Source organism: Chrysemys picta, chromosome 3 (genome assembly GCF_011386835.1).
Source record: "Chrysemys picta bellii isolate R12L10 chromosome 3, ASM1138683v2, whole genome shotgun sequence".
Taxonomy (NCBI): domain Eukaryota; kingdom Metazoa; phylum Chordata; order Testudines; family Emydidae; genus Chrysemys; species Chrysemys picta.
This window is the reverse complement of record NC_088793.1, coordinates 2793913-2820344: the sequence shown is the minus strand read 5'-3', so window position 1 is coordinate 2820344 and position 26432 is coordinate 2793913. Positions and strand designations below refer to the sequence as shown.

At 43.6% G+C, this 26432-nt stretch overlaps 1 protein-coding gene across 34 annotated transcripts in view; it reads right to left on the bottom strand.

Moving 5' to 3' along the window:
• Positions 1-26432, bottom strand: part of DTNB (dystrobrevin beta) — a 384446-nt gene that overhangs the window by 53875 nt on the left and 304139 nt on the right. For all 34 annotated transcript variants that reach the window (XR_010600030.1, XR_010600034.1, XR_010600025.1 and 31 more), the window contains one exon: positions 2290-2449. Coding sequence is in view for 14 of the 34 variants with exons in the window: in XM_065590084.1 (XP_065446156.1) it covers positions 2290-2449 (160 nt within the window). In the remaining 20 variants the exon portion in view is untranslated. The remainder of the gene's footprint in view (positions 1-2289; positions 2450-26432) is intronic.

Genomic DNA, 26432 nt, shown 5'->3' with positions numbered 1-26432 from the left:
TGCCTCTTCCCGCCCATACTCTGCCCTCTCCCTGAGGCCCTAGCCTACTGCTCGCTGCTCTGCGCCAGCATCCAAACAACTGTGGCTGGTGGTTACTGAGCACCCACTATTTTTTTCCCCATGGGTGCTCCAGCCCCAGAGCACTCACGGAGTCAGCACATATGCTGAGGACATAAAGATTCTGGGACTGAGAGTCTATCCAGGCTCCCAGGTGCACAATGACCTGGGTTGATGATACAGCTGATCTTTTCCCTGTTTATCAGGAACCTGTATACTTTGATATTATTAACAAGCCCTCTCCTGTGCCTTGACTCTAAGACCAAGAGATCAGCTAAGGAGGAGTCTTGTTTTGTCTGAGGATCACGCTGGCAGGAAATGCTAACAACCATTTCCCAAAAAAGGTTCCCTTCTCTGGTCCCGCAAAACAAGCAGAGATCTTTCTCCATTAGCTCTAATAGAGAGGATGTTACAGGTAGAAGAGACCTTGCTTTTGCTTTTTTTCTCATTGGTCTGCCATGCTGACTGCTCCCTGGAGCAGCAAGGGAGAAAACGTGGTGGAACCTTGTTGAAGAGCCGAAGGAAAACCTTCCTTCCTATGCACATACAGCTGCAAGAACCCAGTAGCAGCACAAGCTAGCAAAAATAATGTAAAAGTTTGGTGAAAATTTTGAGTTAAATTAAACTCCTTTGGCAAGCATTCTTGGACTTCAGACAGAGCCTGTAAGTTACTTGATTCTATAGCTGCATCATCGCTAGTGACTCCAAGCTATTGTATAGTAGATTTTGAATACCTTGTAGGACCCACTGTACTATTGTTCTACTTCATGCTGCCTGGAAACAAGTCAATCTGCAAAGGGGAAAGGAAACCAGTTGCCAAAGAAAGCAGTTGGGAGCTCTCAACTGTACTCAAACTTGCCGCAGAGGCTAAGAAGAAGCAACTGGACCACCCACGGCAGCAGATGGAGTGCTATGCCTCTGGTATTTGCCACAATACCTCCCTGGGAATGCCTGCTTCTGCTTTTGTTTCTGGAAGTGTTCAGCGGGACGAGGAGCTAATCCTACTGCTGGAATCGGAACGACACATTCTTCTTACAAGTGAATTGCAGGGGCCCAAGGTTTGTAGGGCTGACGTCTTCCAAGGTCTCATCTGTGTATTGACTAAGGAGGTTCTGGTCTTCAAGTAACAGAACCTCAGATTTTGCTGGATATCATGGGGAATGAACCCTTTAATCAGTATATTCTCCTCAAAGGGTTAGTGTGGTACCAAAGTATTATGTTTCGAACAAGAGACTTTTTAGCCACTTACTGCCCCTCTGCTGTAATTTCCTTTGCCTTTTTCTTAGCCCCCTCAGGCAGAAGCCAGTCTCGGCGAGGAAGAATATAGTCTCGGCAATCTTCATTTGAAAAACACGACACCATCATCATAGTGAGGTCTATGTTCACAGACTCTGTCTTGAGGTGAAGACTGAATCATACAATTGATGCATTTGACACGGACACTTAGTAGCTACACTGGCCACCAAGCAACATGGCACTAGATGTGCACAAAACTAATTGTGCCCTCGTGGTAGCAATTGGTACGACTTGTCATCTCCTTACAGTTTCGCTGCGGAGGGGATATGTTACCGTCCACTCTTTAATTTCGTCCACTGCTTTGTTTTTTTATTTCTCATCATTTGGTTGGTTTTTACTCTTGTCCTCCCCTCGCCACACAGTGTTTTGACACTTTTAGGTTTATACCAGAGTGTTTGCCTGTTCAGAGATTTGCATACTTGTTAAGGGCTACATTCAGTTTAGCATTCACTTATTTGCAGTCCAAAATTTCAACTTTTTTTTTCAACCTAGTCATCAACTTACAACAAGGTGAATATTAGCTGAACACTCTGATTGAGAGTACTGATGGCTACCATTCTGTCCCTCTCTGCATCCTCTGGGCCAAATTTTGGTAAGTGGTCTCCCATTTTGTGCTCAGTTCACAGCACTGTGACATGAAGTTTACTTACCTGATTTGTGGGTGCAGCTGGGTAATGTTTAAGTGTCTAATTATTCGCGTGCACAAAATGGTGGCTGAAAAATTGGGAGGCCAGGATTAGGTCACACAACTATTTTTGTTACTACTTGTGTCGTCTAATCCTGTAGATTAAAAGTCTACTTCCATTCTGCTCTGGCATAGTCCAAGTGAAATAATATCAGTGAAAATCATATTAAAATTGCTGTATTATATTTGTGTAATAATCAATCATTTCAGTGTTTGGCAATAGCAGGGGTTTCGGTTTGTGCTACACTCACCTTGTGCAAAAGCTTCCTGCACATCTCCCCCGACTCCCGCAAGTGAGTCCTGAGGTACGTGCGTTGGGGTAGAGCCAGCGGAAGTGGCTCTGACCGGCATTGGCATTGGGCGACCGGCTCCATGGGTAGGTGAGGAGTGTGGGGAGCTTGCTGCTTGAGCCTGTAAAGGGAAATAACACTGAATTTCCAAACTGTTTAATTTTCTATGTTTTGGCTCAATGTCTGTAAACGATTTTGTACAAAGCACTTAAGGAAAGAATAAAATTCAGGCACTTTATGCAAATATTCATGATATGGGTATTCTGAACATATGAATGGTAGCCCTCACATTCCTCCTATATTATGAGGTCCCAGATCCAAAGCTCACAGAAGTCAGTTCTGGTGTCCACAATTCAAGAAGGATGTTGATAAACTGTAGAGGGCTCAGAGAAGAGCCAAGACAAGGATTAAAGGGCCACATGACCATCTAGTCCAGTATTTTTTCCCTGACAGTGAAGAATACCAGATGCTTCCAAGGTAAGTGCAAGAAACCCCACAGTGGGCATTTATAGAATAACCTGCCTACAGGTGAAGGTTTTTCCTAGCCACCATCACATGGTGAGGACTTATGACCTGAAGCATGAGGATTTATATCACAGACATCAGACTATCTAATTTAACTTGGTCATTCTCATTATCCATAGACATATTAAATGGAGCAGAGAACTCTTCAGATTTTGAGATAGTTCACTGCACAAGTGGGGAAAATGTAGGCGCCTCTTTCCCCAGAGTCCATAATCACAGTTTCTTTTCAGGACTCAGACTACATTGTGGACCACATGATGTTGACCTTAAAGATGAGGTCCACGGTAGAAATCCAAAAGAAGGAAGGGGAGAACGGTTCCATTTTCTTTGGCAGAAAAATCCCTACCAATACAGCTGCCCATTAAAAAATAGTGAATTTCCTTTTTAGGTACCTCAAGTTTCAGGAGACCATTAATTCAGGATAGAAACACTAATTACGGGAAAGGATCTGATCTCAGTACGGTATAATGGATGTTACTGATAGCTCTAAACGATAAGATTCCCTTTACGGAAAAATGGGAAAAGGATCTAAAAACAAATCTCTCTTTGGAACAATGGAAAAATAACTGGAGTAAAGACAAAGCCGCACCTAATTGTGTAACCATTAAGGAAAATTACTACAAACTACTTTATCATTGGTACCTCACTCCATTTAAGCTAAAGAAAAATATATAAAAAAGGGAGTCATAAATGCTGTAGAGGAGGTGGAGGACCAGGGTTTTTTCTGCATGTCTGGTGGGAACGCCCTACAATTATAGTATTTGAAGAAAATTATAAATAGAACTTCCAAATTAAAAAACGGTTATTTACCTTTCAGCAAACGTGGCTCTTCAAGATGTTTTCCCCACACAGATCTCACTCTAAGGGTGCATGCACCCCAACGCCATGAGATTGGATTCTTTTTTACTAAACAGTATCCATTGGGGCCACACCAATCCCTGCAGGTCTTGCACCCCTCAGCAGAATGCATAAAGGCTGGAGCAGACCCAAATGTCACTCAGTTCCTTCACCAATAAAGAATCCCAAAGCTAGAGAACATTCGTGGGGAAGCAGAGTGGGTCATGGGATCCCTGTGGACAAAACATCTCAAAGAACCACAGTTAATGTAAGGTAAGTAATCGTTTTTATTTCTTCCACTATATGTTCACAGAGATCCCACTCTAGGTGATTGGCTAGCAGTTGTCTCTCTAAGGAAGTGGGTGCCAGAAGTTCTACTTAAATAGGGACTGTAGGACTGCCATGCCAAATTGGGAGTCAAATCTAGAGTTGCTACAAAGGAATAATGATTAGTAAAAATTCGTATTGAGTTCCAAGTAGCTGCCCTACAGATTTTGGTTAAGTTTAGGAGCCTGCCTGATCCCTAGAGTTCACTTTGATCTGAGAAGGAGCTAATTTATTCAATTCATATGAAATACTGATACAGTTTGACACCTACTTCAAGAGTCTATGAGTGGAAATACCCTGCCCTCTAGACATGTCTCTAACAGCTATAATGGTCTGGGAGAGTTGCATAAAGACTTTGTCCTATGGAGATAGGAGGAAAGGGCTCTCAATACATTAGATGCACAGAGATTTGCATCTGTAGGAGACGAGTGAAGCCTAGGAAAAAAACACTGGTAAATACATCTTGTTTCAAGATCCAAGTGTACTTTTGAAACTACTTTGGGTAGAAATTTTGCATGAGGTCAAAGAGTAACTCTGTCCTTGTGAAAAATAGTAGAATCATAGAAAATCATAGAATAGGAGGGTTGGAAGGGACCTCAGGAGGTCATCTATTTCAACCCCCTGCTCAAAGCAGGACCAATTCCCAACTAAATCATCCCAGCCAGGGCTTTGTCAAGCCTGACCTTAAAAACCTCTAAGGAAGGAGATTCCACCACCTCCCTAGGTGACCCATTCCAGTGCTTCACCACCCTCCGAGTGAAATAGTGTTTCCTAATATCCAACCTAAACCTCCCACACCTCAACTTGAGACCATTACTCCTTGTTCTGTCATCAGGTACCACTGAGAACAGTCTAGATCCATCCTCTTTGGAACCCCCCTTCAGGTAGTTGAAAGCAGCTATCAAATCCCCCCTCATTCTTCTTATTCTGCAGACTAAACAATCCCAGTTCCCTCAGCCTCTCTTCGTAAGTCATGTGCTTCAGCCCCCTAATCATTTTTGTTGCCCTCCGCTGGACTCTTTCCAATTTTTCCACATCCTTCTTGTAGTGTGGGGCCCAAAACTGGACACAGTACTCCAGATGAGGTCTCACCAATGCCGAATAGAGGGGAATGATCATGTCCCTCAATCTGCTGGCAATGCTCCTACTTACACAGCCCAAAATGCCTTCTTGACAACAAGGACACACTGTTGAGTCATATTCAGCTTCTCGTCCACTGTGACCCCTAGGTCCTTTTCTGCAGAACTGTTGCCTAGCCACTCGGTCCCTAGTCTGTAGCAGTGATCAATGGCTCCATGTGTAGTTGGCAGCCGGTATCAAGCCGAGTGCCCCAAGGGTCGGTCCTGGGGCCGGTTTTGTTCAATATCTTCATTAATGATCTGGAGGATGGCGTGGGCTGCACCCTCAGCAAGTTTGCAGATGACACTAAACTGGGAGGAGTGGTAGATACGCTGGAGGGTAGGGACAGGATACAGAGGGACCTAGACAAATTAGAGAATTGGGCCAAAAGAAACCTGATGAGGTTCAACAAGGACAAGCACAGAGTCCTGCACTTAGGATGGAAGTATAAGGTGGTCCTGCCATTAATGTCCGAATCTCACGCACTCTCCAAACAAAAGTATACAGTATAAAGAACATGGTAAAAAGCACATGCTATGATATAAAGAACAAAGGCTCAAATGAGGGTTCCATCAAAGACAGAAGTACTACTTTACACATAAGCCATAGCGGGTTGGAGAGTCCAGGTTCAGTCTCACTGCCACAGGACAGTAAATGGAGACTAAAGGAGAGCCATGACCACCTTGCTCTTTATGCCCTTGTATGAGCACAAAGAGGCCCTGGGTGCATGTGTGGCCCTGATAGACACAGCTATTCAAACAATTCCCAGCTCGCACGCACGAGGTGCAGGCATACCGACAGTGGGATTCATACTGACACAGTTGAAGGAGAACTAAAGTCAGGCTACCCACAAACTCCATAGTGGTTCTATTAGGTTACAGTTCAAAGGAGGTCATTGACTTGGGGACAATAAAAAAAATGAGACACATATCAGGATCAAATGGATTTTGATCATGTATGGTTATTATTTTTAGAAACGGAACACAATAAATACACAGATAATAAGAGGTTGACCAAACACAAATAGTTCTTTAAATACAGATGAATAAGATTTGTTAATACTTGTCTAGAAAGTTTATGTAGTTAATAATAAAATAAAAAGTAAACAAAAAATACTGAATTTGTTTGGAAATCTCCTGCCATCCAGTCTCCAATAGCCAGACTGGCCAAAAGGCATTATAGGGTACTCGGTGACATTCAAAGAGCTGGCAGCACCCATAGTAGGTACAGTGGTAGTAGCATCCTGGACAAAACTTCCACCATGCCTCTTGAATCTAATCTCTCTCCAGGCAGTCTGGATGGGAAATGGAAGTGACCATTCCAGAGAGCCTTTCAGATGTTGGCTTCCCATTAGGGGACTGCTCAACATGCATCTTATATTTCTAGAACTGCTGTCACTCATCTGGCTGTTTATGGAAGTTGACTTGATGGCAGCTTTCCTTCCTAAAGAAACCTAAAAAGATTTGTAGAGTACTTGACTAACAAATAAGATTTATGCAGTGTTGTAGCCGTATTGGCCCCAGGATATTATAGACAAGATGGGTGAGATAATATCTTTTATGCAGACATATCTCCACTACTACAATGCTCAACACCCCCTACAACACACTTTTCAAGATCCATGAGTCCTACACATGCCTATCACAACATGTGGTGTACCTCATGCAGTGCACTACATGCCCCAATAACACTATGTGGGTGAAACCAAACAATCACTCTGCTCTCAAATGAACTCACACAGGAAAATGATAAAAGACAAAAACACCTTATCACCTGTGGGTGAACCCTTTTCACAAAGCGATCGCTCGATATCTGACCTCTCAGGCCTCATCCTCAAAGGAAACCTGCACAACACACTTTCAAACGGAGAGCCTGGGAGCTACTAAAAATCATGGACTGAATAGAGACCCTAGATTTATGGCTTGTTACAATCATGTATAACCCACTTACAACCCTCCCCTGCTGCTTCCCCGCTTTTCTTTCCTCTCTATGACTGCAGGGGTGTTAACATTAACCTTGAAATATGTGTTAACTACTTATGCAAAACCATCGGTTCCACCTTGTATTTTGTAGCGACACTCTGATTAATTCCCCAAACCTGAAGAAGAGCTCTGTGTAAGCTTGAAAGCTTGTCTCTCTCACCAACAGAAGTTGGTCCAATAAAACAGTGATTCTCAACCTGGGGTCCATGGACTATGTCTGAGGGAAAGCGAAAGACTTAGACTGAAAACTGACTGAATAGCATGGGCAGTGGGCATCGTAGGCCAGGAGAGGCTAAACCTCCCCTAACCCAGGCCTGTGGCCCCGCCCATGCTCTGCCCTGAGGCCCCGCCCTTGCTCCCCCTCTCCCCTGAAGCTGGCGGTGGCTTTGCTCCAGCCGGTGGGCAGGGACTGGGGCAGCCCAGGGTGGCTCAGACCAGCTGGTGGCCCGGTGCTTGGGCGGGCCAGCGCGGCTGGGCCGAGACGTCTCCGGCCGTGGGGCCTCAGGCGGAAGGCTGGGGCCGGGGGCTAGCCTCCCCAAAGAAGGGGTTTACCCACTGCCCATGCTGAACACAATACAACTATATATGCTGACAATAGATTTCCAAAGGGGTCTGCACGCCCATTCCAAATTTTTTAGGGGTCCACAAATGAAAAAAGGTTGAGAATGACTGCAATTAAAGATATTACCTCACCCACCTTGTCTCTCTAACAATTAAGATGACATTATTTCCGTCCCAATGGTTTGTGATCTAAGAGCCAAAGCCTGTAATATTTACTCAGGTAAAACTCTCATTGATTTCAAAGGGAATTTGCATAGGTAAGAGCTACAAAACATGGCCTTAAGTTAGATGAAATAATGGCAAATAACTAACTAACCACGTGAAAGGGGTAGAAGGCTGACACAGTAATTGAGACTGTTTAGGTTAGCTGCACTTGCTGGTTCAAAGTTTTTCAAAATATAATTCTAATCAAGTGTTTTGTATTTCATAATGCCAACAGAAGAGCAAGGGAAGAGGTCAGAAGTGAAAGGCAGTGTATTAACAAATGCATCTGTCCAGATATCTCGTCAAATGCTTAGACAGTTATTTCCCATTTCATTTTCATTGCCATTAGTTGTCAAGGGGCAGTGACAAAGTATAGGACTGGAGGCCAGGGATTCCCCTTCTAACCCTGGCCTTGCCATTGAATTGTTGTGTGACTCTGGGCAAGTCATTTAACCTCTGTGCCTTCATTTCCTAGGAGGATAATATTTACCTATTTCACGGGGCACTGAAGATTAGCCACTATTTATAAAGTTCTTGGACCATGTAAAATGCTAATTTTTATTAACTCTCTGGCTATCCTCATTGTGTATCAGTGATTTGCACCTTTCTACAATCAGTAAATATTATCACCAAATTTCAACTTGCGTCACAGACCACTGTAGTCTTATGTAGCTAGCACTGATTTATGACCTTTAAATAAATGTATAGTCACACACTGTCTAAAGAATCGGAGTAATTACACACTTACAGCATTATAACTTTACAGCCCCCACATGTCACCACCTGTTTGTGGTTGGTTTGTGCCATTTAGTATGGTCTTTGTCTTCTTTTTTTTTTAAGTTCCCCTCAGCGTTTTCCCCTTTGAAGTGCATTAGTTACTATGGAAACCATGATGTCTTGGAATGACTAGAGCTTGGTCACACCCATAAGTGCAACATAAAGTCAGTTTTTATAGTGGTTTGAGATTAGACCCCAGTTTGGGAAACAAAGGCATTTACACAAGGGCTTCTGGCCATGTGTATGCCACAAATCTCTGACCAGCACTAGGTTGCCTTTATGCCCTTTTCCACTTCAATGCTATGAATTCTCTGGCTTGCCTTCATGACTTTACTCCTTTTTCAGTGAGACCATCGTAGACTCTCCTATGGATTCTTGGTACCTTCTCTCCCACCGTGCACTGCGAACACAGACGCTGATACAAGACAGCGAGCAGTTTGAGGCTATACCTCAAAGCCTTGTGAAAAATCAGTTTCCCTTGGTATTTTAATTGCCAGCTCTGTCTAGGATTGTCTTCCTTCACTGGCAGGCAATACATCAGCAGGAGCATTGTCCTTTTTTGGGGGGCAGAGACTGTACTGTGCCTTCCTGTGTGTCTGTACAGTGCCTAACACAACAGGGATCCTGACGGGTGTATTTGGGCACTTCTGCAGTACAGACCGTAAATAGCAGCAATAGCTGTACCTTCAACAGGCTCTGCCGCTCTACAGCCGTTCTACTGCAATAAGCGGCCTGTAGCGTATCTGTCATTCTTGCAGTGATTTGGTACCCCATTCTCCCTGGGTGCCAGTAGCATGCCTGGTGTATTGTGTCTGAGGCCAGGTCTACAATCCAGAGTTAGGTTGACGTAAGGCAGCTTACACAGACCTAATTATGTCAGTGTCTGCACTACAGCCTTGTCCCGCTAATATAAGTGCCCCACTACACCGACATCATAACTCCACCTCCACAAAAGGCATAGGGCTTATGTCGATGTAGTTAGGGCAATGCAGTGTCCGTGTAGATGCTGCGTTCCTTACATCGGCTGTTGGTTGTCATTCTTGTCAATTTCACAGCTTGACAAGAAAGGCTGGCAGACACCCTGCTGTGAACCCTGCACCTGGCTCTGACCTCTGGCTGTCACCCCGGGGCGGATGGAGGGCTCCAGCTAGAGGCTTCTGGCTCCCTGCTCCTAGCCCGGCCACTACCAAGGCTCCCTGCTCCAAGCTGGGCTGCTGTCCGGGTTCCCAGCTGCCCACTAGCGGCCCTGCTGCCACCTAGGCTCCCTGCTCCTAGCCAGGCTGCCACCCGGGCTCTCAGCAGGGAGCTCTGTGCCCAGAGCCTTGGCTTCTGCTGGGCTCCCCGTGGGGGTGGGGTGATGGAAGTGATGAGGAAGTTGGAGGATGAGGAGGAGGAAGGGGGCTTTACAGTGGGGAGGGGGCTGATGGAAGTTGTAGTCCCCTGCTTTTCAGATGCATGACACATCACTTCAAGTGCTCAGTTAGTAGGGGCCTAAATCCCTCTTCATCCTTCCACAGCACTGTTGTCATCTCCACAACATTTCCAACTCTTTGCTGGCACAAGATATTGTGGTCAGATCTTGGGACCAATATCCACTGCATCACAAAGGACAATCTTGTCACAAGATCAGTACCTTCACAATTAAAATATATCAGACCCTTATCGCATTGCACTTGCAATTAAAACAGGAAAAGTAATGGGGGACCCTAGCATCTAGAGAGCCCGTTCTGCCCCGCTCATTCATGTTGAGTAATATCTTACTCCTTGGGTAGACTCAATGATTGCTATGGAACTTCTCAAGGAGTAATGTACTGCTCAAGAGGAAAATGGATGGCAGAATCTGGCCCCTAATTTGTGTCTTGGTGTCAATGTTGTTGATTTCTGTCAATGGTGAATAGAAGCCTGAGGTTTATATTCGTATTCAATACAACATGCAATACTACTTATGGGAAAAAATGATCATTCTGAAGCCCCATTAATAGTGGATTTTAAAAAAATGAGTCAGCAAACAGTTGCAGCACAGCTCCAGGGGGCTGGGGGGATTATCCATTTCAAAGATCAGATCATTAGCAAGTAGAAAAAATGCTCAAGAGACCTTAACAATTTCATCTTATTTTGCACCACGAAAATATAAATAATTCAATCAAAAGACCAGCTGGATCTGCATAATACAAGTTCTGCGTGTTCATGACTGGCATGGCATTGTGGAGAGCTGCAGCGTTCACTGCTGGGAGAGTCGATTTTAACATGAAGTTGGGATTGTAGCCCCCAGAGTGGGACAGGACTGAAGAGGGAGGGAACAAGAAGCTACAGTGCCTACACAGGCCCAGGCATTGGCTCTGGAAGAAGCTGCTCACTCCCTCTCCTTCCCTCCCAGATCTATGTAAAGTGTCAATCTTGGCAACCGTTCAGAAAAGGAAGAAAGGTCACGCATATATTAAGAATTAAAAACCAGAAGTAAAATGCGACTTAATACACACATCAAACGCAGCAGCCTTTTAGCTGGAACTTAGCTTTCTCTGAGAAGGATGTAGGAAGGATTTTATATTTTGAAATTAAATTACCCAGGTTAGACCTTATCATTATGAGCCCTCATTACAGGTTACCATTAATCACTTAAGACCTATTTATAGTGGCAGCTGTGGAAGGGATTAAACATAAGCGGCCTCGTAGAGATTTTCTATCTGGAAAAGAATCCAATTTCTAGAAATAAGACGTTACTCTGAACCCTGGATCCCCATCCCCAGAGAAGGTTTGTCTAGGCCTGGTCTACACGACACGGTTAGGTCGACATAAACTGCCTTGCATAACCTTGCTGTGGAAGTGTCTTCACTTACATTTAGCTCCTGCCGACATAAGTGCTTCTCTTTGCTGATTTAGTAGCACCGCCTCCCTGAGCGGTGCAGGGTCAAGGTTGATGTAATTAGATCAATGCACTGTCAGTGTAGACACTGTGTTGCTTACGCTGACTGTTAATGGCCTCCAGGAGCTGTTCCACAATGCCCTACACTGACAATACAATCGACACATGTGCTCCTGGTGAGGACACACACCGCTGACACAAGGAGCCAAGCGTACGCACACATGAGCAATTTGATAACTGCAGTGGCTGTATGCCGACGTCAGTTAGGTTGACGTCATTTTGTAGCGTAGTCATGGCCTAAACCAAGAGTGGCCAAACTGAAGCCTGCAGGCAAAACACAAACCTGCCAAGTTCTACGAATGTGGCTCATGGACACCTCATCTTTATTGCAGACGGCACATTCCACCTGGATCAGGAGGGAATGCGGAATGCTTTTTGAATCACTTAATATGGCAAGAATAGGACAGCTGCAACTTAATACATTTTGTGTAAATTAGGGTCTCAGTCACGGAAACACTTACCCGCCTGCATAAGATCAGGACTGAGGTGTGACTCTCGCTCCTGGCAAAATGCCAAGGGGACTAGCTCTCTCTCTGATTTCAGATGAAATCAGAAAATAATTCAATTTAAATGTAAAGATCTTTTCTCCTATTACATTTCATGCTTTGTATGCACACGCAAACATACCTGTACCTGCCATTTTTACACATACATGTATATTGCTGCACACTGAATGAGATGGGAGTCCTGTGGAAAAAATAATATGTGATCTTTTAATTTAATGACTAGCGTGATCCATATGCACAAGGGGCAGAATTAAGGGTGCATTAATCTGCCATTTTCTAACGTTAGCTTAGTTGGCTTCGATTTGTGTCTGCAAATTTGTGGACAATAATTTCAAATGCAACCTAAGTCATTTAGACATGTAAACACCTGATTGCACCTGCAAATCAAGTACATAGGCTTTTAAATTAACTAAATTGCTCCTGAAAAAAATTGCAGGCATGGAAAAGAGGCCAGTATATGAAAAAATTATCTTATAATCTTAATTTTTGTTCAGCATCGTTTTATAGGGGGGGAAAAAAAGGTCAAACTATGCTAAATGGCTTCTTAGAGTAAGCACAAATCTTCAGCAAAGAGAATTACGAAAGCTGAATGGACGAGAAAAGGGAGTGGTGTTTTTATTTCCCCACTCACACTATACACATTCAATTCCTTACTTAGGTTTACTGAATGTTCCTCCATCTCTATTTAACTCTCCTGAAATGGCTCTTAAGTCTGGCTTGTTCATGTCAAGTATCATGGAGCTGAAGCTGTTTTATTATATTCACTACAAATAATTGGAGCTCCTCTTCGTGCTGCAGTGGCTTTTTAAAAAAAACATACACAAAGCCCCCTTTTCCTTCCCGGGTCTGTTCCCGGCGTGTCAATGAGGCACACAGCAGTAAGTGCTCCACGATCTAAAGTGTACTTGGCTCATTCTCTTGCTTCAGATGGGAGGTGCACGTCTCTCCTGACTCAAGCCTTTCCCCTGCTTTGAGAGACATGCTCACATTGCAGAGTAACAATACGTTTAAAAAGCTGATTTTGACAATTTCTCTCCTATTTCAATACCATTACGTCTGACACTGCATGACAAGCTGTGATGGGACATCACACCTAACATCAGACGAAGAACCAGCTCATGCCCAGGTCCCCCGTGTCTCTGCTGAACACTGACAAATCCCTAGCTGGGACCAGTCTGGCTCACCTGTGTGTTAGCACTGTTAAAACAAGTATTAGAATGATAAGAATGTGGTTAGCGTTTAGACTTTAATGAATGCTTGTGAGTTGCTGCCGGCATCAAGCTCACTTATAGCATCTGTATCCCAGATTGTAAGGTGATATTTGAGCACTGGCATTGTAAGCCTTTGTGACTATGTAAATCACTAGACAGGAGAGAGAAAATGCTGGTCTCCAGCAGAGGCTATGTCCTGCCCCAAAAGGAAGGTCCATCCACATCAGATAGATGAGAGTGGAACATTAAAAAGAACAAAAGACTTTGCTGTTTACTTTCCCCCCATGCAGATGTGTCTTGCAAGTGGATTCTTCCCATCAGCTGAGTTTGCTGCTCAGAGCACATGGAGGGAAGGGAATAAAACCTCCTAACAAGGAGATACTGCTTGGACTCTGGGGGGCAAGGTTTTCTAGGCATAAGCAAGGGATCACCAGCTACTTAGCTACGCACATTTACCCTTAGTATTAGTTTCTGTACAATCTGACTTGCCCATTGATGATCTTTTGCCTCCCAAATTTTCCAGCACTGTAAAATCTTCCTCTCCAGTCCAAAACATTGTCTGTCTGAAACTATCAACATACTAGAAGAAACACTTTGCTGCTATTTGCCTGTTTTGTAAATCAGCCTCCCTCCCTCACCTCCAGTTGAGGAACATCATCATCATCAGCAAAACAACAGAAGTAAAGAGTAAAAGTTAGATGTAGAAACGACAGTAGCAAAAATAATAGTACCCCTCCCCCAGCATTTATCCACTCTCCTCTTTCATTCGAACAATCCCCTTCCCTCCCTCACTATAATCCCGAGCTTCACACCTTGACCTCTGCAGACTCCATCCCCACTAACAACAAGTTTTTGTAACTTTAAAATATGTATATGAAAAAGGACAAGGAACTAACATGCCATGTACTAGCATCACTCTCCACCAATGGTTACAATGCTATGTTCCTGCCCGGCCTCTGATCACTTGCTTGTATGTTGCATCCCATTCCTCTATCCTTGGTCTGATTTTGTCTTAGGGTCAGGAACAAGCTGTGTGTGTGTGCGCGCACACATTCATGTCCACACTATGCCCCACACAATGGGTCTCTGCCTCTGATTGGGCCAGGGTATTACCACAATATAAATATTAAATAATACTAAGATTAAGTACAATCATTCGGTATGAAAGTTACACCAATAAATTGCATTGTACTGTAATTTAAGATACGTCTCTATTGCCAAGAAAGCTCAGCTATTTAGCGATGTGAAGGGTAGGGACAGGAAATGGCTCAATGAAGACTGGTTTGCTTGACCTGAAATGCATCGGGGTAAAGGGGAAAACTAAAAGTTATGTGCAAATTCATTTGCTCCAATACAAATTTCTTAAAACGACTTGAAATTTCAGTACAGCTCGGAAGTCAAACTAATATGAAGTGAGTCTGATACAATGTATTATCCTCAGTGTCCCACAAAGAAACTAGAGAGATCCTGGGAACAGAGTAATTGGGCAGGCAAATGCAGCAGCCCTTATGTATTCAGCAGTAGTTCACACCCGTGAAAACTCAACTCACTGAGAGGGCAACTTGGCGAGGGCACTGGCCTTATTCCCCAAGTATCTAAAAGGGCCATGGAAACTTTAAGTGTCAGCTCTGCAGGTTTCGAACACTGGTAGACATGGCCTCAGTGTCAAGTTTTATCTGAGGAATGGCCCTTAACAGTGCAGCCCCCGCGGGACGGAGAAGGAACAGCCTTCTGGCCCAGTGGGGCAATTCTGACCAACGCTTCCCTTTTTCGCTATTTCGCATTTATGAATTCAGGTACATGTTGTCAACTGTGGTTTTTCTTTTTCGTTTTACAATAAAAAAAGTTATTTATGTTAAGCAGAAATGTACAAGAAAAATTTCCCTTTTATTGTCCCAACAAGTGAAACCATTCCTTTATGTGCTTTAACTTGCAAAGAATTCACTTGTACTGAAGTACGTGTGAAAAATCATCCAAACTCTAGTTTATAACCAGACTTACTCTGAAGTAAATGTTTAAATCTGAAACGAAGATCAGTAAGATGGGAATATTTAGAGACCCTCCCAAATCAGTCCTAATACACTTACTCCTGTATGAAACCTGGGTTTTATTGTCCTCTGTGGCACATTAGCCATGGCTATCTCTTTAAATAGGCCTTAAACTTCCTGTCTCCTTTTTACGCATTACAGTAAAATGTACAAGAACAATCACATAAAGGAACGCATAAAAAGCTTATTACTTCAGCAGACTAATAACCTTTCTGAAGCATTAATAAACCCTCCCTCTAAATCTAAAGCAGGGCTGTTATCATGGCAACGGAATGAAAGAGGCACTTTATCCATACATTTTCTGTCTCCCAAGCACATGGAAGGCAGCCAGGTAGCAGATGGCTTGTGTGGACAATTACCTTCATTTTGCAGCAGCATGTTTAAATAAAACAAACTCTGTCCTCTTCATTACCAATTTTCAGAATCACTGCTCACATATTGCTCAGAAAACAGCATGAGAAAGGTACTTTAGACAGATAGAAGAGAGTACTTTAGAATGTATTTCTGGCATCCTGACAGCAATATACAGTATAAGGTCTGTGTATTAAAAAAAAAAAATACCTCCCCCTCCCCAAAACCCCCAACAATGTTCTATTTTGGGCCTTTGTTGGCACTGGCTTCTTTAGAACAACACAGCTGTCTAATCAACTGTTGGAGTGAAAAGAGCAGACAGCATCGATAGGATTATTAGACAGTATATTGTCTGTCACACTGAGAGGTTTGTATTTAATTGTGCAGAATCACATAATTAAATTAGATACACAAAAATACATTTCAATAACACTTGGGTTGTGACCCAGGGAATCGGAAAGGAAGGGCTGCTCCGGCGACCTTCACTTGTGGTGTGGAGCAGAGTAGTGTGCGTGAAGCACTCAGCAGCAGCCTTACTGGAAAACTTCTTTTTAAATTCTAGTATAAATTAAAACCAGCTCATATGGTTTTAAAAATGTGGTTCCCACCCCCCACCCCCTGCCACTCTCACCCCCCACCTTGGTCTCGTACAGAGAGTCTGCACACTAAATTACAGGCCAGAGCAAATTATTAAGAAAGAGTTATAGTCTAACCCCCCTGAAAAGGCGGGTGGGGATTCGTGGTAACGCTCACACAAACTTCACCATAATGATTAACTTCTGTGTAACAAAAACTGCTGACTTGCCATAAATAAAGGAGTGTGTTCTGTGATCTTCAAAGTTGAGCTCTCACTTTGATAGAGTCCCAGTCTGACATCCCAAGGGCAGGCCGACCAGTGCACACGGCTAGTTTCTATGACACACAGACCCATGAGGATTGGAAGGGACCCTCTGCGGAATGCGCAGTTAATTCCTCAGCACTGGTTAGGTTGATTTCACTCTTCCTAAACCACTGACAGATGGACATCTAGTCTAAGCCTTGAGTATCTCCACTCCTTTCCTGAGCACCTTATTCGATTGCCCAGCAGCTGTTATAATTCACTTTTCGATTTACTACTCTGAAACATTAATATCACTTATTCAAACCAGGGATAATCCCAGGGAATTTTCAGACAGAAAATGAACATTTAAGTATAGTACACACGTCAAACCTGGCACGCTGATCAAGAGGGAACTGACCTCCATTCTAGGGTGGAAGAGGACAGCAATTATGGAACATTTCTGAGAGTTTGCAACAGACAAAAAATAACCTGCACATTTTCTTGTATTCCCCCCCCACACACACACGTTAGGGAGGATGAGATATTTAACAGGACCATGCACACTCTTTGCAGAATTAAACACCATGTCTTCTGAAGGGAGAAGAGTACCTGGAAAACAATTTTCAGTGAACTCTAGACTAGAAAAGGGAAAACAGAAAGCTCAGCGTGGCCATACCATAGTGATTCTTCTGCTAGTCACACACAGTGATCGCTTTTAGAAAATCAGCATTTGTCAGCAGTTACCACATAGTGGCATCTGAGAGTCATCACAGCTTTTCTTTATCCTCAGAATAGGAAATACCTGTGCTAGCTGTTGGAAAATTCTTACTTTTTAATTATCAGAGGGGTAGCCGGGTTAGTCTGGATCTGTAAAAAGCAACAGTGAGTCCTGTGGCACCTTAGAGACTAACAGATGTATTGGAGCATAAGCTTTTGTGGGTGAATACCCACTTCGTCGCATGCATGTGATGAAGTGGGCATTCACCCACGAAAGCTTATGCTCCAATACATCTGTTAGTCTTAAAGGTGCCACAGGACCCTCTGTTGCTTTTTACTTTTTAATGACAACCATCGTAGAGCTTAAGTCCTCCTTCCTTGTTGTCCACATTGGACTGTCTCTAGACACCTGCTGCTCTGATTTTGTTCAGTAGCTCAGCTGCAGATTTGAAATCCCCGAAGAAATGGGTCTGTATCTACCCACAACATTGCTGGATATAAGACAGCTCTGTCAACCCTTTCATCCATAAAGTGTTGTTTGTTTTCATTCCTTTCTTCCCCCTGGCTATAGGAGGGAGAGCTGGGATCAGGAAACAATCAAATCTTGGTTACCACATAGACTGTCTTTTTCTCTAGCTTCATATCATTTTTGCTTTCATCCATCCTTTCCACAGTTATAGGGTGTGTGCTGCCCCCCCTTCAGCTGGGCCTCTCGTGGGGGTGCAGGAACAGCAGCCAATATATAACATTGCTCTCTCCACCAATATCTAGGATTTCCTCATAAATCCCGCTGGGTTTGCTCTCTTATTTGCAGAGGTTCCCAGGGCTCTTACAATTTTAATTCCCATAAGGTTCCCCAGCTAACTTCTATTACACAAGACTGAAAGCCATTGTTATCTTTCAAAATTATCTTGGTTTTGTTTCCAGGCTTCTCGGTTGACATCTCCCTTTAACTTGTTAACGATCTAATGTTGGAAAGTTTTCCACCTTGTTTCCCAAAGTGAGCAATGCCTTTCTGTTAACCATTTTATTATGGAGCAGACCCAAAGAAGCCCTTTCAGCCTTTGTGTTATAGCATCTGTCCTGGGTGGGGGTCTGAGAAGGGTCCTGTGGTAACGCCTGAATACTGGATGCATGTAAACAGATAGCTAGATCAAGTGCTAATACAGGAGGTTACTCATCTTCCTAGTGCATACTTGGAAATGGGAGGACCTAATCATGTGACAGACACTGACCTATGAATATTTGCATGTTATATTTTGTCATTAAATAACTAGACTGTGCTCTTGTCATAATGCATTAGCACAAGGGTGCAGAGTTAAGGTTGTGCATGCAATTTAATTCGGTCATTTCCTAATTTATGAGTAACTCAGCGATAAACAATGTTTTCTTAACACAGGTGATTTGAAAAACTGAATTTCTTAGGTTTGTTTGTATTTTTTAAACAATAAAAGCTTTCTACAGACAGAAAATCAAAATGGGGAAGAGTTTACAAGTAAGTAGGCACAGAATCTACCAAAAGAATCAGAACATCTGAATGTATTAAAAGAGGGAAAGCTTCTATTTCACAGGAAGGCCACATGTCAGAAAAGATTTAACTTTGAAACTGTAATATCTGTTTGTTATTCTCAAAGAAGATGGTTTTCTACAATATAGGGAACTGATGGGCAGGATCCCCTGGGAGGCTAATATGAGGGGGAAAGGAGTCCAGGAGAGCTGGCTGTATTTTAAAGAAGCCTTATTGAGGGCACAGGAACAAACCATCCGGATGTGCAGAAAGAATAGCAAATATGGCAGACGAAAAGCTTGGCTTCACAGAGAAATCTTCGGTGAGTTCAAACACAAAAAGGAAGCTTACAAGAAGCGGAAACTTGGACAGATGACTAGGAAGGAGTATAAAAATATTGCTAGAGCATGCAGGGGTGTAATCAGGAAGGCCAAGGCACAACTGGAGTTGCAGCTAGCAAGGGATGTGAAGAGTAACAAGAAGGGTTTCTACAGGTATGTTAGCAACAACAACAACAAAAAAGCCAGGGAAAGTGTGGGCCCCTTACTGAATGGGGGAAGCAACTTAGTGACAGATGATATGGAAAAAGCTGAAGTACTCAATGCTTTTTTTGCCTCGGTCTTCATAGACAAAGTCAGCTCCCAGACTGCTGCACTGGGCAACACAGTATGGGGAGGAGGTGAGCAGCCCTCAGTGGTGAAAGAACAGGTTAAGGACTGTTTAGAAAAGCTGGACATGCATAAGTCCAATGGGGCCGGATCTAATGCATCCGAGGGTGCTGAGGGAGTTGGCTGATGTGATTGCACAGCCATTGGCCATGATCTTTAAAACTCGTGGTGATCGGGGGAGGACGATTTGAAGAAGGCAAATATAGTGCCCAGCTTTAAAAAAGGGAAAAAGAAGAATCCGTGGAACTACAGACCGGTCAGCCTCACTTCTGTCCCTGGAAAAATCATGGAGCAGGTCCTCAAGGAATCCATTTTGAAGCACTTGGAGGAGAGGAAGGTGATCAGGAACAGTCAACATGGATTCACCAAGGGCAAGTCATGTCTTATCAACCTGATTGCCTTCTATGAGGAGATAACTGGCTCTGTGGATATGGGGAAAGCAGTGGATGTGATATATCTTGACTTTAGCAAAGCTTTTGATACAGTCTCCCACAGTATTCTTGCCTGCAAGTTTAAAAAGTATGGATTGGATGAATGGACTGTAAGGTGGATAGAAAGCTGGCTAGATCGTCAGGCTCAACTGGTAGTGATCAACGGCTCGATGTCTAGTTGGCAGCCGGTATCAAGCGGAGTGCCCTAGGGCTGGTTTTGTTCAACATCTTCATCACTGATCTGGATGATGGGATTAATTGCACCCTCAGCAAGTTCGTGGATGACACTAAACTGGGGGAGAGGTAGATTCACTGGAGGGTAGGATAGGGTCAAGAGTGACCTAGACAAATTGGAGGATTGGGCCAAAAGAAATCTGATGAGGTTCAACAAGGACAAGTGCAGAGTCCTGCACCTAGGACGGAAGAATTCCATGCACTGCTACAGGCTGGGGACCGAGTGGCTAAGCGGCAGTTCTGCAGAAAAGGACCTGCGGATTACAGTGGACCAGAAGCTGGATATGAGTCAACAGTGTGCCCTTGTTGCTAAGAAGGCTAACGGCATATTGGGCTGCATTAGTAGGAGCATTGCCAGCAGATCAAGGGAAGTGATTATTCCCCTCCATTCGGCACTGGTGAGGCCACATCTGGAGTACTGTGTCCAGTTTTGCGCTGTCCCCCACCTCACTACAGAAAGGACGTGGACAAATTGGAGAGAGTCCAGCAGAGGGCAACGAAAATGATTAGGGGGCTGGGGCACATGACTTATGAGGAGAGGCTGAGGGAACTCGGTTTATTTAGTCTGCAGAAGAGAAGAATGAGGGGGGATTTGATAGCAGCCTTCAACTACCTGAAAGGGGGTTCCAAAGAGAATGAAGCTCATCTGTTCTCAGTGGTACCAGATGGTAGAACAAGGAGCAATGGTCTCAAGTTGTAGTGGGGGAGGTTGAGGTTGGATACTAGGAAACACTATTTCACTAGGAGGGTGGTGAAGCACTGGAATGGGTTACCTAGGGAGGGGGTGGAATCTCCATCCTTAGAGGTTTTTAAGGCCCGGCTTGACAAAGCCCTGGCTAGGATGATTTAGTTGGGGATTGGTCCTGCTTTGAGCAGGGGATTGGACTAGATGACCTCCTGAGGTCTCTTCCAATGATCTTCTATGATTCTATGACTCTCAATAGGGATCTGCAAAGGCAATTTCACACAGGAGAAAGGAAGGTTAATTATCTGTAACAGGAATTTTCTGAATATAGCACCTCTTCTGATCTTCATGAGCATCCCCCGTCTAGCGAGCCATGAAGCATAACCCTGAGAGTGAGGCTCCTCTGATGAAGGAGAATTTGTTCGTAGTTCTAATTCCAAGTTGATCCCTTGAGTATTTACAGAAGCACATGAAGGGAAAGTATGTGGAGTATTCCTCCAGGACACTTACGTGGAGTGGCTTTGAAAAGGACTACAGATTAGGTCAGACCATTTAGTTTACTAGAATGTTAAGTAAGGAAGCTAAAGATGCTGCTTCAAAATCCATGAAAAGAGAAAATAGTGAATTAGAGTCACAGGAGTGGTTGAATACTATCCTAAATGTATGTATTATCTAAATAACAGGATACACTACCTATAGGGACAAACTCATCCTTGGTGTGAATCCATGAATGTAGTGTCCAAGAGGGAGAGGGGATTGGTCAAAAGAGGACTCAAGATTTAGGCACAGTGAAGGTTTGCTGATCCCTAAACATGTGGCTAAGGAGCTTGAATTTGTTGGGAAAAGGGAGAGGAAGCCAATGAACAGAGAACGTGAGCGAGGATTGAAGACTCCGGAAAATATTTCAATTCTTTATGGCTTCCGTCATGTCCTGGAACATTGCTTTACGCAGTTCTAAAGGATACTTTGGCCTGCACTTGGGAAGCTCTGTGCTGGTGCAGTGACAGTGCCAAAGCAGGTGCTGCTGTAGTCTAGGTTGGTGCCAGAATAATAAAGTACAGTGCTGGTACCCTGTAAATGGCTGACGCTGGCACGATTAAGTCAGAAATATGTACTGCAGCCACACACGTGTGTTGCCGTGATGGCCCTCAACTTAAGTTTGGGGGCCAGCAGTAGCACAGAACACATAAAAGCCAAAGCCAAATGCTCCTTTGGGGGTGCAGGAGCCAAAATCTGCCTGGGGCTTGAAGAAATAACGTATTATTCAAAGAAGAGCTCCCCGCATGCTTCTAAAACGGATACTGCTGACAAATGCTAGAAGGCCTTTCAGAAGTTGCATTAGGGAGGGTACCGTGACTCTCTTTCTCACTTGATATGAGCCAAAAAGAAAGGTCTGGCTGCCTAGTCCAAGAAGTTAAAGAAGGAAATAGTCAGGAAATGTGAATCCTTCTTTAACTAGTCATCCTAAAGCAAATCTAACATCAGTCTTTTATCCCTATCTTTTCTGGCTCTAAATAAAATCTTGGGTCACCAAAGCAAGGGAAAAACTAGTATAGGGAACAGAATACTTGGTACGTCACCAATCCAGATCAGGAAAGTCAAAACCACTGGTGAAACAGTCATATTGTTTCTATTCAGCCTCAAATGCAGGAGAAACTCCCTTGAAACAAAGTCATTTGTCAGTTGATTAAGAACACACATGGACGTTTTCCTAGAAAAGTTGATAGAGCTATAGTGATACATGTTGTGAAAGTTCCCAAGACAGTCTTGGGTGACTTCAACATTCATGCTGAAGTGTCCCTTTGTCACTCAGGGTCAAACTTCCAAGTACCTTTTACATCTTTGGTTTCTCTCAGATAAACTGTGGACTTACACACACAGCTAGTTATGCTCTGGACCTGATCTTCAGACTGGGCATTGATGCAGAATGCAAAAATATTATTCCCCTGTTAGACAGTCTTAGAGATGCAGCTCACTTTGGTATATTATCAGACTAAACTGCACTTGCATAAACCCTGCTTTGAGATGGTGCATCATGTCTACACTATGGGTCTGGATAGAGTGTGTGCATGGGTGTGGGGAAACAGAGAACAAACTGAGGTGAGGGAGGTAATCCCGGGTGACACCATCCACCTCAAAGAGAGATACAGTTAGCAGCAGAGCAGTTTATGCTCAAATGGATTATTGTGTTATTTTAGACCAACTCTAGGTAATTCTGCTACATATAATGTGCTCCAGCAAGACATGCCAGGACCCGCTAGAAAAGGAGAACACATATGAGGAAATGAGGTGGAAAGAGGGAGAGCACCTTGCAAGGCAAAGAGCCAAAAGAGAGCAATACACTCTGCATAGCAGATGACGAAACTAGCCCCAAATGGCTGCCATGTGCTAGCAACCCTTTTCCCAGAGAAACGGATTTCATGAGATGTCAAGTAATTCCATGCTGACATTACCTTATCACTATTAATAAGGGCCATGTGCCATATAAACCAGTGCTAGATCCAGATATCATTCATGTGGCTTTGATTAGTCTCCCATGCTTGCATAATGACTGGAAGAAAAGTGTTATGGAGACATATACAAATGCACTTAGTATTGATTGCTCTGCAAGTACAGTAATAATAATACCACCTAACTCGCACAGGAAGTCTGCAGTGGAACAAGGAATTGAATATGAATCTCCCAAGTCCTAGGCAAGTGCCCAAACCACTGGACCATCCTGTTAGCAGTATCACACAGCTCTCTTTTATTGGATGTTTAAAAATGTGCTATGTGAATATGACACTGGTGTAAGGTGCACAATTTCTAGTACTGAAGAAAGAAGTAATCTAATTAATCACAGAATAGGAACAGCTGCAGTGTAAGTTTCTTCCACATTAATGTGTTGTCTACTGAGAAGCAACACTGTTCACTGGAACACGCTCTGGATCAGAAGCCAGGGACTTTGGATTTCTAATTCCAGTTTTGTCATTAACTTGCTGTTTGGTCTTGAACATGTAACAATCTCTCACTCTCAGTCTTCCCAATCTCTGAAATGGACACAACAATATTTATTTACTTAACTCAGAGATGTTGTGAGGATTAATTTTATAAAGTGTTTTAAAGATTTTAAATGCTATAAAAGCATTATGTGTTACCATTATCTGTCCATGGCATACATAATGCAGCAGTGTTTAGTCACCATCCCAGCTAGGGAACAATAAAAGGAGCTCAAGCTCTCAGGGGATGAGTATGCAATGACTCATGCTCCCAGGGGATGAGTATGAATGACTCACGCTCCCAGGGGATGAGCATGCTTTGCCTACATCACTCCTGGCTGCTAGGTCAGACCTGCAACTTGACATTTATAATGAGCAATTCTATTGTTGCAGAGACAGTCCCTATGAGTGCAGGTTCTGCCTTTATACCTAATTCAATCTGTGGCCTCTGCTGAGATAGTCAACAAAGGGGGCTGTGATCGGCATTTCCATTAGATGGAACCACTAGGAACCAGGCTTATAGCAAATGTCTTATAGACTCATAGATTCAAGGACTGGAAGAGACCTCGAGAGGTCATCGAGTCCAGTCCCCTGCCCCACAATATGCCAACATTTTTATGGCTGACTTAGAACAACGCTTCCTTAGCTCTCGTCCCCTAATGCCCCTACTCTACTTGCGCTACATTGATGACATCTTCATCATCTGGACCCATGGAAAAGAAGCCCTTGAGGAATTTCACCATGATTTCAATAATTTCCATCCCACCATCAACCTCAGCCTAGATCAATCCACACAAGCGGTCCATTTCCTGGACACTACTGTGCTAATAAGCAATGGTCACATAAATACCACCCTATACCGGAAACCTACTGACTGCTACACTTACCTACATGCCTCCAGCTTCCATCCAGGACACACCACACGATCCATTGTCTACAGCCAAGCTCTGAGATATAACCGCATTTGCTCCAATCCCTCATATAGAGACAAGCACCTACAAGATCTCTATCAAGCATTCTTAAAACTACAATACCCACCTGCTGAAGTGAAAAAACAGATTGACAGAGCCAGATGAGTACCAAGAATTCACCTCCTACAAGACAGGCCCAACAAAGAAAATAACAGAACACCACTAGCTGTCACCTTCAGCCCCCAACTAAAACCTCTCCAGCGCATCATCAGAGATCTACAACCTATCCTGAAAGATGATCCTTTACTCTCACAGATCTTGGGAGACAGACCTGTCCTCGCTTACAGACAACCCCCCAACCTAAAGCAAATACTCACCAGCAACCACACATCACTGAACAAAACCACTGACCCAGGAACCTATCCTTGTAACAAAGCCCGATGCCAACTCTGTCCACATATCTATTCAAGTGACATCATAGGACCTAATCACATCAGCCATACCATCAGGGGCTCGTTCACCTGCACATCTACCAATGTGATATATGCCATCATGTGCTAGCAATCCTCTGCCATGTACATTGGCCAAACCGGACAGTCTCTCCGCAAAAGAATTAATGGACACAAATCTGACATCAGGAATCATAATACTCAAAAACCAGTGGGAGAACACTTTAACCTGTCTGGTCATTCAATGACAGACCTGCGGGTGGCTATATTACAACAGAAAAACTTCAAAAACAGATTCCAACGAGAGACTGCTGAGCTGGAATTGATATGCAAACTAGACACAATCAACTCTGGTTTGAATAAGGACTGGGAATGGCTGAGCCATTACAAACATTGAATCTATCTCCCCTTGTAAGTATTCTCACACTTCTTATCAAACTGTCTGTACTGGGCTATCTTGATTATCACTTCAAAAGTTTTTTTTTCTCTTACTTAATTGGCCTCTCAGACTTGGTAAGACAACTCCCACCTGTTTATGCTCTCTGTATGTGTGTATATATATCTCCTCAATATATGTTCCATTCTATATGCATCCGAAGAAGTGGGCTGTAGTCCACGAAAGCTTATGCTCTAATAAATTTGTTAGTCTCTAAGGTGCCACAAGTACTCCTGTTTTTTTTTCAAGATCTTTAGTCATTCTTGTTGCTTCTCTCTGGACCCTCTCCAGTTTCTCCACATCTTTCTTGAAATGCGGTGCCCAGAACTGGACACAATACTCCAGCTGAGGCCTAACCAGAGCAGAGTAGAGCGGAAGAATGACTTCTCGTGTCTTGCTCACAACACACCTGTTAATACATCCCAGAATCACGTTTGCTTTTTTTGCAACAGCATCACACTGTTGACTCATATTTAGCTTGTGGTCCACGATAACCCCTAGATCCCTTTCTGCCGTACTCCTTCCTAGACAGTCTCTTCCCATTCTGTATGTGTGAAATTGATTTTTCCTTCCTAAGTGGAGCACTTTGCATTTGTCTTTGTTATACTTTATCCTGTTTAACTGAGACCATTTCTCCAATTTGTCCAGATCATTTTGAATTATGACCCTGTCCTCCAAAGCAGTTGCAGTCCCTCCCAGTTTGGTATCATCTGCAAACTTAATAAGCGTATTTTCTATGCCAATATCTAAGTCATTGATGAAGATATTGAACAGAGCCGGTCCCAAAACAGACCCCTGAGGAACCCCACTTGTTATGCCTTTCCAGCAGGCTTGGGAACCATTAATAACAACTCTCTGAGTGCAGTTATCCAGCCAGTTATGCACCCACCTTATAAT